Source organism: Girardinichthys multiradiatus, chromosome Y, assembly GCF_021462225.1.
Source record: "Girardinichthys multiradiatus isolate DD_20200921_A chromosome Y, DD_fGirMul_XY1, whole genome shotgun sequence".
NCBI lineage: Eukaryota > Metazoa > Chordata > Actinopteri > Cyprinodontiformes > Goodeidae > Girardinichthys > Girardinichthys multiradiatus.
Window position 1 is genome coordinate 11,476,842 of NC_061818.1, and position 14,447 is coordinate 11,491,288.

Here is a 14,447-nt window from a genome sequence, read left to right on the forward strand (position 1 = left end):
TGCTAGGCGAAACTCTGCCACACGCACAAGCCTTTCGCAGCCCTTAAAGGGTTTCTTTCCAGGATTGCCCTGTATTTAGCTCCATCACAGCAGAAGGAAAGCATTCCCAAAGCATGATGGTGCCACCACTGTGTTTCACCGTGGTCTCAAGGCTTTCAGTATGCGTTCGCGTGACGGCTGTCTCAAGAGAACTCCGACGTCATGAACATCCCTTTAAAGTTTAGATGTTGTGGCAGAGAATCCTCCTGCATTGGCCAGTTGGTAGCAGATGGACAATCAACAGAGGAAGTCCATTCCTAAATATGCAACACTTACATGACTTGTTACAAACTGAACTTTTCTTTCAACAATGACTTTTCCATTAAGGCCAGACTACAACAAATAATCAAGTCTGCAGCGAGGATCGTGACGACTGACCTTCCCTCCATCCAGGACTTGTACTGGTCTAGGGTCAAGAAAAGGGCAGCTAGCATCTCTGCAGACCCCACACATCCTGGACACATAATATTATAGCTTTTGCCTCTAGGTACAAAGCGCTATTAGCAAAAACTAGCCACCACAGACTCTTTCTTCCCCCAGACTGTCTCTCTGATGAACATTTAACAGTCCCAGAGAGTCGAGATTGATACCATGAATATTTGCATTAATTCAACCTTTTCTTTTGTAAAAACAGTGCATACATTCTCACAAGAAAAAAACAAAAACAGAAAAACTTTATTTTCCACCAAAGTTTAGATACTTATATTTACAATGTCTGTATAATGAGAGCAAATTTCTCGTTTATGTGTGCAAACTAGAGTAAAAATAAGAGACTTCCATCTATTTTTAGTGTTCAACTTTATTGAAGAACAACACTTTCAAGTAATTCTCAGCATTTATCACTACAATTACATGATAATTAGTAGTGGTCATAGTAGAGAACAAATGTCGTAATCATGTGGTAAAACTCAGACAGTGACCCACAGGGCCTTTGTAGTGTAGGCTGCTTCACATTAAAATCAAGAAAAGGAAAGAAAAGTAACAAGATCATACCAACATTGCATTAAAAGACAAACTGAAGAGGAAGGAAAGCCACACTGCAAAGAGTTAACCACTGGAAAATAAAAATCCAGGCAAGACATTTGATTATTACGTTTTACATTCAGTCTCCACTATCAAACAAATGCTGCTGTGCTTGAGATTTTAAATTAACTTTCATTGTATACAGTTCATCACATTTGACATCAGAAAATAAAGAAAAAAATTATAGTTGCCTCAAAAGTATCAACTTTGTAATACGTTGCCCATAAGAGATCATTTGATCAGTACAAGATTTTACACGATTCTTATGCATTTTCAGATATATACTGAATTTAAATACTGTAATTCATTCTTTAACGAGCTGTTGTCTCCTCACTGATCTGAGGCTGAGTTGTTCCAACCTGATAGTACAGATAACATATCATAGTCAAGCTCATCATTAATTCTGCTGTCACATTCATTTTTCGTACACAGCCAGAGGTAAGATTGAAGAATAAAATATGGGCCAAAAAGAAGTCTCTTCCAATACGATTTACTCCTCTCGCTTTGTGCGTGAGTCCTGCATCAAAGAGCAGTTTCTGTCTAAACTAAAAGGAGATCCAAACATAATCGGACGAAGCAGCACCAGAAGCGTATCATCATCTCAGCCAGTCACCGTGAGGTCTCCTAAATTCAGTTCCATGTCGACTGATTTATCTCAGCTTTGAGCTTCAGAGGCCAAAGAAATGAGACAAAAGCCATTCCATCAGTGACGTGAATAGCGAGGCTAGATTGCCATCATTATCTTAAATATGAATGAGATCACCTTAATGCCACTAAATAACACATCCCAGCATTCTGATTGGTAAAAGATCCCCCACCCCACCCCTGGCCCCTGATAAACTTTCACCAAAAAAAGGCTCCCTATGAGGGATTAGCTTTGGGTTACAATACTCAACTGGTTAATCATTGTGCAGGCGGGTTAGAAAAATATACACACAGCATATACACAAGGAGCTAATCATGCTTATCCAACTCTGACTGTAACATCCACCGTTTGTGTAAAGGCACAAAAAAACTGTAGCCCCGTCTCTGTAGTGGCAGACAGAAATAAGGGACATCCCAGGGATGGGAAGTGTGCTTTATATTTCCACAGTGAAAATACAACCAGAACATCTCAAAGTATCCATGCATGGAGGTGAGCAGTGCTGTGACTGGATGACTGAATGTAAGATTCTATCAAGTCTTGTTTGAGGGCCAAAAGACACCAAATAATGTAAATGTCAACCAAGCTGGGTCCAAAACAGCAGCTGTATGAAGTTACAGACATGAGTGCAGCGCTGTGGTTCTCCAACTGTGCTATCTGGGCTGCTTTTCACTCAGAACAGAGCTTGGTATCAATACGTTACAAGCTAAATAAGAATAAGAAGAAATAGAGCAACATTTTATTCAAATTCAAATCAGAGAATTCCCAAACAAGAAGCACAGAGAAGATTTTGCGAAGTCTCAGAACAAACTGAGGCACACAGTAGTGGACCTGGAACAAGTGCTGCTGGCTACATATGCTGCCTTTTTGATCTGTTAATATCAGTCCCAGTTTCAAGATTCATGTGGTCAGTGACCAGGCTAAATACTATCATCATTACAAGCCAATACCAATTAGTGACCAACTGAGAAGTCGGCGAGTGACAGGTAGAGGTGACGGTTTTATTTAACAGTGGATGCATCACACATAAGAAGGGAAACTAGTTTTTATTGGATCTGGCTATTCATTGAGGCTGCTGCAACAGGGAGACAGACATCAGCAGAATACAGGAAGCTGAACACATTACAGCAAAGGTTGCTCTATTTGATCCTTTTGAGTAGTCTTGTTGAGTCCGTCATGGAACATGTTGGATTAGAAAATCTTATGGAAGTCTCACAGTGAAGGCAGAGGTCTAATAAATCCACAATGACTGCTGTTATTAATGCTTTCTGTGTTAATTGTAAACATAAGATGCTAAAGACAGTTTAAAGTTGCAACCCTGTAATCATTTAAGTCTGAAATATTAATAAAATCCTGTGTAGCTGCAGAACGTTACAACTCCAACCTTCTCCCTTGCAAACACGGTGTGACACAGCCTGTAATTGTAATGTAAATACGTAATGATGGTGCACATTTTCAGCAGTGCAAAAAATAAAATAAAATGAAAGAAAATAGCACGAGATGTGAAGGAGAGAAGAAGCTATTCATTTTAGTTGGACTTTATTTATAGACACTTATGTTCCATAACCTGAATGATTTCAATGTCTTTTTATTCGGCCTGTTGGTCAAATCACTTTAGTCTTCTACTATGAACATTTTAATGTGAACATAGTAATGTTTTTAATTTACCCTAATAGCATTAAAAAAGTTGAAAACGGTAATTTTTGTATTTTATGTTTTAGAGAAATTTGTTAAATTTGAAAACAGCAGAGCAGAGGTTTAAAATGAACAGGAAAAAAATCAAAGGTGATTGGAAATTTGCCACAAAAAAAAAGTCACTGATCTGTGCAGCTCTAATATTACATTTCTCTGTATTTAGTATTTTCACATTGCAGCAACATTATCACAATAGGATGCCACTATGTTACTAATTTAACAAGATACAAACGGTCAGAAGTGCAAATAAACAGTTTTTTTTTTACTGCAACTAAGTTTTACACAGAAGGCAGCCATAATGGATTTGGAGGTTTGGGTCAGTGAGAAACATCATATTTTCCCTCTTGGAATTCTGACTTAACAGTGAAAAAAGTTAAATCCAGGTGGACCATTGTTTGAGAACGATACTTAGAAAAATCTGTATTTAATGGAGGTGAAACCACTGGATCCCTGCTCCTCATCTGTTACAGGCTTGACTTCTGATCTCGTTGCTCCCTCTTGTGTTCACTTCATGAACTATTCTACCAAACTAATGCGTGAAGAAACATTCAATTATTCTGCTTTTGGGTACATTTGGTTAATGTTTGTGCTAATATAGGGAACCTTGGCTCAGACCAAGAGTGATGATGTTGATCCCTGTCTTCTGTTTGAGAAGCTAAATCTGTGAGATCCCATGTTTCTGTCTGCCATGTGTGGTTATTAGTCTGCTCTCGGCACACCTTTCACAAAGAAAGATCTCTGTCTGTAAAAAAAACAAATACTGGCAACTGGCAGATCGAAGATGTGTTAACAGTTAGAGTTCACCACTATGCAGAAGGCACCTGCATAGATACTGAGTGTGTAAATACTGTAAAAACATGCACAGCAAGGAGAAATAATCAAAAATACAAGAAGTTCATGCTTTGAGTATGCAGTGTTGGGAAGGGGGGGACCAGTTTGAAAGACAAACCCCCCCACCCCCCGGTTAGATTAATGCAATCAATAATTAGATGGTGTTCATCTATTTTGACAGTTCATCAAGGCATCACAGAAATATGTCAGTCATACCATGCTCTACAATGAGGATCTAGAGTTTATACTGGAAAACTGGGCATGCAGGTTACCACGCTGCTTCCGACAGCACACCGGTCCAAATCAATCTGACGCATGGACAGAGAGCATGGGGCCAAATAACGAAAGGCATATTGCAAGGCACTCTATTGCTGACATTCTGCCAAGTAATCGGCACTTTTCCAACAACTTCAAAGGGCACCAGATTTCAGCTGTAGCAGGTGGCACAACACTTATAATGTCTTGTAAAAGTATTCAGACACCCCCGTTTTTAAGGTTCCTCACACTACAAAATTTATTTATTTGATAGACCAACACAAAGTGGCTCATAAATGTGGAGTGAAGGGAAAAAAATCTGAAAAGCTGAATTTTTAACCGATTACTCTAAAGGTTTCTAGAGAAAAGCCTCTAGAAACCACCTGTGTGTAATATTTCTGGGAAGAAGAAGCAGTGGAGAAATTTAAAGCAGGGTTAGATTACAATACTATATCCAAGCTTTGAACATCTCAAAGATCTTGGTTCAATCCATCATCTGGTAGTGGAAAGAGTATAGCACAGATGCAAATCCACCAAGAGATAGCCTTTAGCTAAGACGTCCATGGTAATTCTGGAGGAGCTGCAGAGGTCCACAGCTCAGGTGCGATCTGTGGTAAGGACACTGTTAGTCATGTACTCTACAAAGTTGGCCTTTATGAAAGAGTAGCAAAGACACAAAACGTCCTGCTTACAGTGTGGAACAAAACCTAGTCAGGGACATTGCAAACAAGTACAAGAAGGCGCCCTGGTCAAATGACGGGGGGGGGGGGTGGGGTGCAGAGAAGTTGGTCTGAGTGTAGGGGAAGAAAGAGGGTAATCCTGCAAAAGACTCTGGTTGTGCAAACCTGGTAGAGACACACACATCAAAAGACTTGCAGCTGGAAATGTGCTTTTTGCAATTTTGCTTGACTTTGTGTTGATCGATCACATAAAGCCCCAATAAAAGACATCAAAAGTTTGTGGCTGTAATGTAAAAAGTGTGTAAAGGTTAAAGGGGTCTGAACACATTTCCTAGGCACTGCCTGTGCAGCGAGCAGATTTGCGTGAGAAGCGTTTGTTCTCGGAGTTGTTGAGAAAACGTTAGATAAAAGGAAGCAGAAGCGGCAGGGAGATTCGCCGGTGAGGAAAGCGGTGTTGCTGGGTGGTACTGGACGGTTTAATCTCTGATACCAGGAGAACAGGAAGTCCCTCGGAGACTCAGATATTATGACGGATAACACCTTGACGGATAACTCTCTCCTTAGTGTAAAAAAAAAAAAAAAAAGCCTCTGATTAAATGATGAGTATTTACAAAGTCTTTGTAAGGCAGGGGGAGAGGTAGAACGAAAACATTCCAGCTGAGGCAGAGGGTGGTAATGGATGTTGTATTACTGTCACAGCTAATGATGCTGGCATAGCATCAACAAAAAGACAAAGAAAAATGTTGGAGAGTGTGTTTTTCTTCCACCTGCATGTGTTTTAAATTAGAAAGCAGATGGAGAAGCAAGACAGGTGACATAGAGAGGTGCTACTTATTATAAGGAGGCCACAGCAGGTAAAACTGGGAGAGGCATCCTGGTGTTTTTCTGTCTCTTGTTCTGAGGTTTGATGGATTTAAGACAAAAGCCCTATAGGTTGACAAACATGATGGGGCTATGAGATTCCTCTGCTGTGTAGGCCACATCTCCTCCACTGTGGACGGAAAATGGTCTGGAAAAATCAAGCTCCCAGTTGCTCATTTAAGGGAGGGATGGAGGTGAGGGAAGGAACCTCAGATTTGTTAGACTCTGTGATCCTACACCTCCACTATTATTGCTTTCCTGTTTTTCCACAGGCACTTCAGAGGATTGGACTTTGGCTGAACATGAGGGTGAGAGGAGGCTGGGACGAGATGAGAGACAGGAGTGACAGATGGTGCTAAAAGTATGCTTGTGACCTCTAATCTGTTGTCTGCAACCAAAGAAAGCTACCTCCCAGCAATAGAGTAACTGAAAAACGGTGAGGTCGGGCTCGCTGGTGCTTGAGTGAGTCAAGGAGCACTCTCCTCATCCCCCAGCTGGGGTCAGAACCTGAGGACTCAGAGACTGAGGGTGGGTGGGATGCCAATGCTGCGGCGACAGATAGGCCTCCATACCTGCTTCTATCTGGGGTTGAATCTTCTTCAGCCGACGTTAGTCCGTGTGGTTGTTCGTGTGCTTCTTGTCTGAAGTAAATGATCCATCTGAGTTGTCCTTAACCATTCGCCCTCCTCTCCCTGTCAGGACTTTGTAGCACCCGCGGGCGATCTTGTACATCCAGATTGTGTTCAAGACATCCAGGGCGATGCAGGACTTGATCCAGGCCACCTGGGCTCCCAGGCCTAGCCGCTCGAACTCCGGAGTACCAAATGTGGCGAAAACGCTCGCCCAGTAGGATGGCATGACGGCAATGCGGACGGCGAAGAACACCACTGCCATGGCAACGCCATTCAGCACCACCATCCGATGCGAGCGGGGGTACTTTAATACCTCATAGAACCACCTGGGAGATGGAGAAGGCAGTTATGTCAGAGAGAGATAGGTCTACTCCTTGATCATTTTTGCATTTTATCATATTACAGATGACAGACACCAACTACTGGGATATTACTGGGATTTCATGTGAATCACCCATCTAATGTAGTTAATAATTGCAAAGAAGAAGAATAATAATACATGATATAAATTGGATTTTACAAATAAAGATCTGAAAAGTGGGCTCTGCATCTGTATTCAGCCAAATTTACTCTGCGACCCCTAAATAAAACCTCAGAAGTCACCCAACAAGAAGGCCTCCCTGAAGGTCTCAGATGTTTGTTAGAGAAGAGTAGAGAATAAACCGCTTCATGAAGATCAAGGAACAGCAGACAGCTCAGGAGGAATGTTGTGGAGAAGTTTAAAGCTGAGTGAGGCTCTAAAACAATATCCCAAGCTTTGAACGTCTCATGGAGCTCTGCTTAATCCATTATTCGAACAATGGGAAAAGGATGGCTGTTTTGTAATGAAGAATGGTCAGAAATGTAAGCTGTTGGAGATGTATAATAAGACTTACAGCAATAACTGCAACAAATGGTGGTTCTGCAAAGTATTGACTCAGGGTAGTTGGATATAAAAGCACGCCTCAATTTTCAGTTTTTATTTGAAAGAAAATGTATTATTTTCCATCCGTTTTATGATTTTGTACTGTTACAATTACACGCACATACAATCATAACATAATGCACTGAAATTTGTGGTTTTGACATTACAAAACACATGTAGGAAAAGTTCCAGGGGCATGAATACTTTGGATTTGCTGACATGTGGCCACCTCACCTTTGGTTCACAAATGGCGTGGACAGCTCTGAAATGAGACGGAAATTGGCAAAATATGGAAGCACTCCACGTGTCTGCGAAAACAAGATAGATTCATTTGTTAGAGAATCACAGAAACAGATATCTCTCCACCTGAATATAAGATACTCACCAACACATATCCATAGGCATACAGCGCCGCCAAGTGGTGGCAGACAAAAAAACTGTCTCCCATTGTGCTCCAGTTACATGCTAGCAGAACAAGATCTGAGGAGGAGGAGTGGGGGTTTTGAGGTCAAAGAGGAACAAGTAGGGTTACGTTTCAGCTCATTTATTTCATCTCAGGATATTTAGAGTTAGAAAAATATGTTCAGAAATCTAAGCATGGTCTAAAGAGTAAAAATCTAAGCATTTACATGACAGAGAATGACTTCATGCTAGGATCCAATGAATGCAAAAATAGAGCACTTCTGTAATTAAGGAAATGTAAAGAAACAGCTTGGTTTCATTAAGGTATATCTGCTGGGAATACATCTGAGCTCATTTCCCTTTATAACAGCTGCACATCAACATGCTACTGCGGAAACAGCTCAATACATGTTTGGCTTTTTAACTGGCATTTCATGACAGGCAACTTCTCTGGGAATAACAAAGGTATTGAGCACAGTTTTACATTTTGTCACATTACAACCACAAACTTTCATGTATTTTGTCGGGAATTTAAGCAAGAGACAAACAAAAGGTATGAATTGGAAGGAAAATTAGGCCTGTTTTTATTTTAACATCTTACGAATAAAAAACAGGACTTCCAGGACCACCCTGCATTTAGCTCCATCCATCTTTCCATCTACTCAGACCTGCTTCCCTGTCCCTGCTGAAGAAAAGCGTCCAGAGCATGATGCTGCCACCTTCGTGTTTCACTGTGGGAATAGTGTGTTCAGTGTTTCACCCCCACAGCTGGACGCCATTTATGAAATAGGTAACTTCTGATGTTAATTTGGGTGCCCTGGATTTTATTTGGTTGTATCAAATTAAAGAGGTCAATTTTTATTTGTAAAAAAAGAGAGAAAACCATTTATCATTCTCCTTCCAATCCCCAGTCACGCAGTACTTTGTGTTGGTCTATTACATAAAACATCAATAAAACACTTTTCTTTTTTTTTTAAAATTCAGGTTGAAATGTGACAAAAAGTCAAAAGGTTCGATAAATACTTTAGCTCTTGTAGCATCTGTAGCTAAGGAAGCAAAAAAGATATGACTGTTACGTCTTATTGGGTTGTGTGCAAAAGTAAATGATCGACAGAGGTCTAAAGACAGCTTACCATAAAGGAGGTAACCACAGGTTATGGCTACATTTAGTTTGACCAGGTTAGGGTCACCCCTGTGGAACAGCAAACAAAGTGTAAAGGTACTTGCAGGACAACTGTGACATTATTGCAATCAATGTTAGCAAGCCAGTAGGGGAAGGGGCCCGCTTTCCAAGGCAGCTTCATTGGTGCTCAGATCAAGGATCTACTCCCGACAAGAACGTATGGTACAAATCTGCAGACTGATTAACAATGTGTAACAGAATCATTATCATTCATGCTCATTCAAGGCTGCTGTGGCCTTCATCCTCATATATCAGCGTCTAGTCAAATCTAAATTAAAACCAACATGCTGACAAGCTGGCAATAAAGAGTAATGAGTTTGGGATTAGAAGAGACATTCTCTTTGGCCTGTGATTCTGCTCTGGAGACGGTTACTGTAGGTGTCTCTACATAGAACATCTATTCACAATAACAATGGAGAAGTCTTTCCTCCAATTTACATGGGATCGTGGTATCAGTCACAGGTATCGCGTGGCACACGCCTGGCTGACGGCGGACCCTGTAACAGGACCTCCCACAGCACACATACAGTACAAACATTAACACTACAACACCAGTGTGCTCAGTTGTCCTGTAGGAACATGGCGATGACTCCTCAACTCATCACAGACCTTGACCTAAACTCAGTCGACAACCGCTGTCAACAATAATGAGAAGGTCACCCAGGATTTTCTTCCTTAGTGTTTTCAGCCAACTTTAGGAAGGGAAAGAAATTCTGAAATTCTTTATTTAACTTTTAGTTTTCAAATGACTTCAAACATCCGCTCAGCTGGAGTACACAGTGTTTAGACCTTGAAATATGGTGACAAAAATTCATTAGCACTACAGGAGTGAGAAATAGAAAATAATACAAAACAAGTTGTTTTTTCTCCCATCAATCTCTTTATTGAATTTAGAACAAAAAGACAAACACAAACACACTTCCTTTTACATACACCGCCCAAAAAAACATAAGACATACCCCCTCCCTGTTGGTTGGAGTAAGGGGGAGTCAGGTTTAGCCTAAACCGGCTCAGTTATGTTTGAAATACAAACACACCCTCCATTTCTGCTACCTGTATGACCCCTTCTCTTTTCCGATGGTTATGATCAGTCTGACAGAGAGAGGTATCCCAATCCTTGTGGTTTTTAGTATAAAAATGACCAGCAGTGGGACCCTTTGTGGGGTTCCTTGAGACAACATTGTTATAAATAAGCGCCGTTTAACTAAATAATCTGAACTGAAACTATCTGTGTAGTTATGCTGCTATAGGCTTAGGCTGCTGGAGGACATAACGACCACTTTCACCCTCTTCGCTACATTCTCACACTACTCTCCAATTTTGCATTATTTGCTGTTATTTCAGCTTTTAACCTTGTTCTCTCTTTTCTCTTCCTAGAAGCTACACCTGGCCTGGCTCTGTGTGTACCTGTGACACCTTTCTGGAGAGGGGAATCGTCCGAGCTTCTGCTGGCAACAACTTAATGCTCACCCTCTACCGATGATCCACATAGCCCTGTCTTTCAGTGTTTAACCCTTTCTCTCTCCTAGACATGGCAATTGACTGAGCTTTACTGTAACTAATTATATGTGCTCTCTTTCAGACTCTAACCTTGAAAACTGGCTCAGAGTTTATCTGTTCTTTCTTTCTAGGTGAAACGACTAAAGGAGCTACATCCATTAACATTTACTTTTCCTTCCCGTAGAAAGTACTCCTGGATCAGTGCTTCTTTGTTCTCTTTGTGTCTCTGCTCTGTTCTCTCAAACCCCCAGTCGGTCGTGGCAGATGGCCGCTCACACTGAGCCTGGTTCTGCTGGAGGTTTCTTCCTGTTCAAAGGGAGTTTTTCCTCTCCACTGTCGCTACATGCATGCTCAGTATGAGGGATTGCTGCAAAGTCAACGCCGGTGACTGTCCACTGTCTCTACATGCTCATCCAGGAGGAGGGAATGCTGCAAGTTACTGACTGGATGGAATCTGCTGGGTTTTCTTAGATAGAAAAACTTTTTATCCAATTTGAATAAAAAGCTAACAACGACTGCACTGTTCAATTGTTAGTATTAATAGGAATGTATGTACCTGACTGTTGTGAAGTGCCTTGAGACAACATGTGTTGTGAATTGGCGCTATATAAATAAAACTGAATTGAATTGAATTCACCAGAAGAGAGAAAAATAACTAATGCAAATACATTTCCTGGAAACTGGCTGAGTCCAATGACTGCCCAGCTATTTACAGTTAAACACATCCAATTTGGCAAAGTAAAGGGCATCCCTAACCCAGTAACCGTGTGATGGAGGTGCGGATGACCTCCATCTCAAACTAACAAAGGCTATGAACAGCTTTAACTCAGTTACCCCAAACAAAGCAGTGATAGTGTCAGGCATAAGTCTTTTTCCTGTGGCCTCACTCAAGGAGACGGAAATATTCTGCCAATAGGTCATTAACACTGGACGGGACCCAAACATATGGATGTGAGTTGCTGCTGCTTGATAACATCCGTCACAGGTCGGATCCACATCCTGCAACATCCTGGAGAGCCTGACCTTGGTCAGATGAGCACAGTGCAACATTTTCAGCTGGATCAATCCATGTCTAGCAGAAAAAGAATGATGTACTTTGTCAAGGACTCTCTTCCAGATATCTTCAGTGAATTTAAGCCCCAGATCTTCAACTGACAGGAAAATTCTGTTTTTATATGAATGTGGCAACAAATTGGACCATTTTCTACCATTGTTCAGAGCAATGACTAAACTTTGCCTTGTCTCTGGTTCCTTAGCGTCTCCTATGACGTCTCATTCTGTCCCATTAATCACTTATTCAGTTCATTGTTCTCAACTCTTCAGACCCTCCCTGGTGAAATGTGCAATTTCTACAGAAACAACATATATTTTTCATGGCACTAAACCATAATAAATTAGGAGTTGTCAGTGATTTACAAACCTAGTTAAAATCAGTTACAATACAGGTTCTGTTTCAGCTTCCAGATTTCACATATTTTGTTTTCCTTTATCCATGAGCTCTATCAGGTTTGAAATCCCCAGAACCTTTAGCACCTGCAGTGCCCTCAGCTCAACCATCTTCAATCCATCTTGCATATCCCGGGTCTTTACCTTCTGACACATTCAGAGGCCCTGTCACTAGCATCATACTCATTAGTCCTAGATATTGGCTCTACAACCCTACCAGCAGGTCTAGTAGACATGTTCTGCACTCCAGCATTACAGAATGAAAAGATACAAACAAGGTTATTGACATTTAGCCTGGTGGCTAACTAAAGCTGCACGATATCAGGTCGACTTTTAATTATGATTCTATTGCCGAAAACTGCGATAATTATAGCAATTAACCCACACCTTCCAGATCCTTTTTTTTTCTTTTGCATAACACAATGTTCCCATTACTCTCCATGAGCTTTAACATGTTGCCTACTGAACAATAAACATTAAGTGTGGGCGCTAGGGCAATTAGAATCCATCCAACTGGCTAAATAAACACTGCTCAAAAAAATAAAGGGAACACTCAAATAACACATCCTAGATCTAAATGAATGAAATATTCTCATTGAATACTTTGTTCTATATTGTGTTGTTTAAGTGTTGCCTTTATTTTTTTGAGCAGTGTATTATTGATTGCATGACATCTATAATACACATGATACATGACGACTGCACGATTTTTTTCTTTTAACGTGTCCTGTCCAGCAGAGTAGCACTCAAAATTGTTGTCTGAGTGCCAAGAAGAAGCCCAACAGATTTACTTTCACAAGCAGAGCATTACAGCTAACGCTATAATGCTATAATATATAGTATATAAAAAAACTTTATTAGAAACTGCTTTGGGATTATTTTTAATAGCAGGTCCAGGTACCGATACCCCAGAGGGGCAACCAGCCCCGGACCTAGGAGGTGGTCCCCTTCATTCCGGGGTGGAGATAGGCAGACTGCCCGAGCACCAGTCCAGACTAGTGACACGATTGCATTGCATTTCAATATTTTGTGAAGCACTACAAACAATGATCGGGGTTTTAAGATGTTTTTTTATGTGTTTACGCTGGTCGGTCAGGAGGTGGCAGTACCATTAACATTCAATGCAAGAAAACAGGTTTTGAATAGCTGCGATGAAAGGTTTAGTTCTTGAGCAAGTCCCTTTCCTCATGACTTAATATGCAGTTCTGCGCCCGCTTGGAAGCAGATTTTGAATCATTTAGTTTTCCTTGTATCTCATTAATGTTTATTAAACCCTGAGCTCCTCTTGCCAAACAATCTGCTGTATCGCCTTACAGCTGCACTCACACAGAAAGGCCTCAAACAAATATCAGGTTAATCAGAACCCAACCCGAATGGTGGTGAAAGGATCAAAGGTCCACAATCACATCAGTATGATTCAGCTTCAGGTAATCAAATGTACAGTAAACCCTCATTCCTAATTCAATATATGAATAACTGACTGGAATTTTGCCTTCAAGGAGATATGGATACCTTTTAGATTTGGAGGGTCATGAACAAGCTTATGTTCCAACCATACATTTGCTATTTGGAGGTTAATCATAGATGCAACCTGTAGGGTTCTGACATATTTCCCCCATTTCAGAATTCTAGACATTTCCACGCTCAAATTTAAAGGCATTTTCTGCTAGTTTTTGAGTCATTTTTGCAGGCAACTACGGATAAATAAAGTAAATGTACTGCCTAAACAGGAAGCAACAGTTCTAGAAGTAAACCATACTTTTCTGGATTACTTGTAGGTTTATAGCGTTAATCACATGGTTCACGTGTTCTTCAGTACAACCAGTTACGTCTCTGATAGGAAACTATCTTACCAACAGAGAGTAAAAGCAGAAGTTCTGGCTGACAAGCTAAAATAGCCATTCCATCATTGTTGAAGAAATTAAACAATGATACTCCCCTGCTGTTTCCATAACATTTAGGAAGGTAACCAGCTGCCAGTTGATGGTCCCGGCCATGTGAAGAGCTCAGGTATTAACAGTAATCTTGTCTGGTGTATTTGCCCGTTTGTTAATGCAAAGGCAAGGCAGAAAGACAACGGCAATGATCTTGGTGGAGCAACTGTAGCTGCCCCGTCCAACTAGGAATACTTTTTACACAAGCCTCCTAAGACCTTGTTTAACAAGAGCTGGATTTGCCTTATTTAGAGACACGACTTCTGCCAGAGGCCTTTTTACAGTGTTTATAACGTGGGCCACACTAAAGCACCGGAGCTGTAAGAGGAAAAATTTTTTCCACGTACGCATTACCCTCGGTTTGTTTCTTTGTTCAAAATGTTTAAGGGCAACAACATTTACAGTGGGTTGAATGTGTG

General features: G+C 40.9%; 1 protein-coding gene across 2 annotated transcripts in view; it reads right to left on the reverse strand.

Moving 5' to 3' along the window:
• Positions 1-820: 820 nt before the first annotated feature.
• Positions 821-14,447, reverse strand: part of LOC124865034 (TLC domain-containing protein 4-B-like) — a 36,418-nt gene continuing 22,791 nt past the window's right edge. For both annotated transcript variants that reach the window (XM_047360028.1, XM_047360027.1), the window contains 4 exons: positions 9,099-9,157; positions 7,949-8,043; positions 7,798-7,871; positions 821-6,985 (listed from right to left, as the gene is read on the reverse strand). In XM_047360028.1, coding sequence (XP_047215984.1) covers positions 6,637-6,985; positions 7,798-7,871; positions 7,949-8,011 — 486 coding nt within the window. In that variant the 5' untranslated portion in view covers positions 8,012-8,043; positions 9,099-9,157 and the 3' untranslated portion in view covers positions 821-6,636. The remainder of the gene's footprint in view (positions 6,986-7,797; positions 7,872-7,948; positions 8,044-9,098; positions 9,158-14,447) is intronic.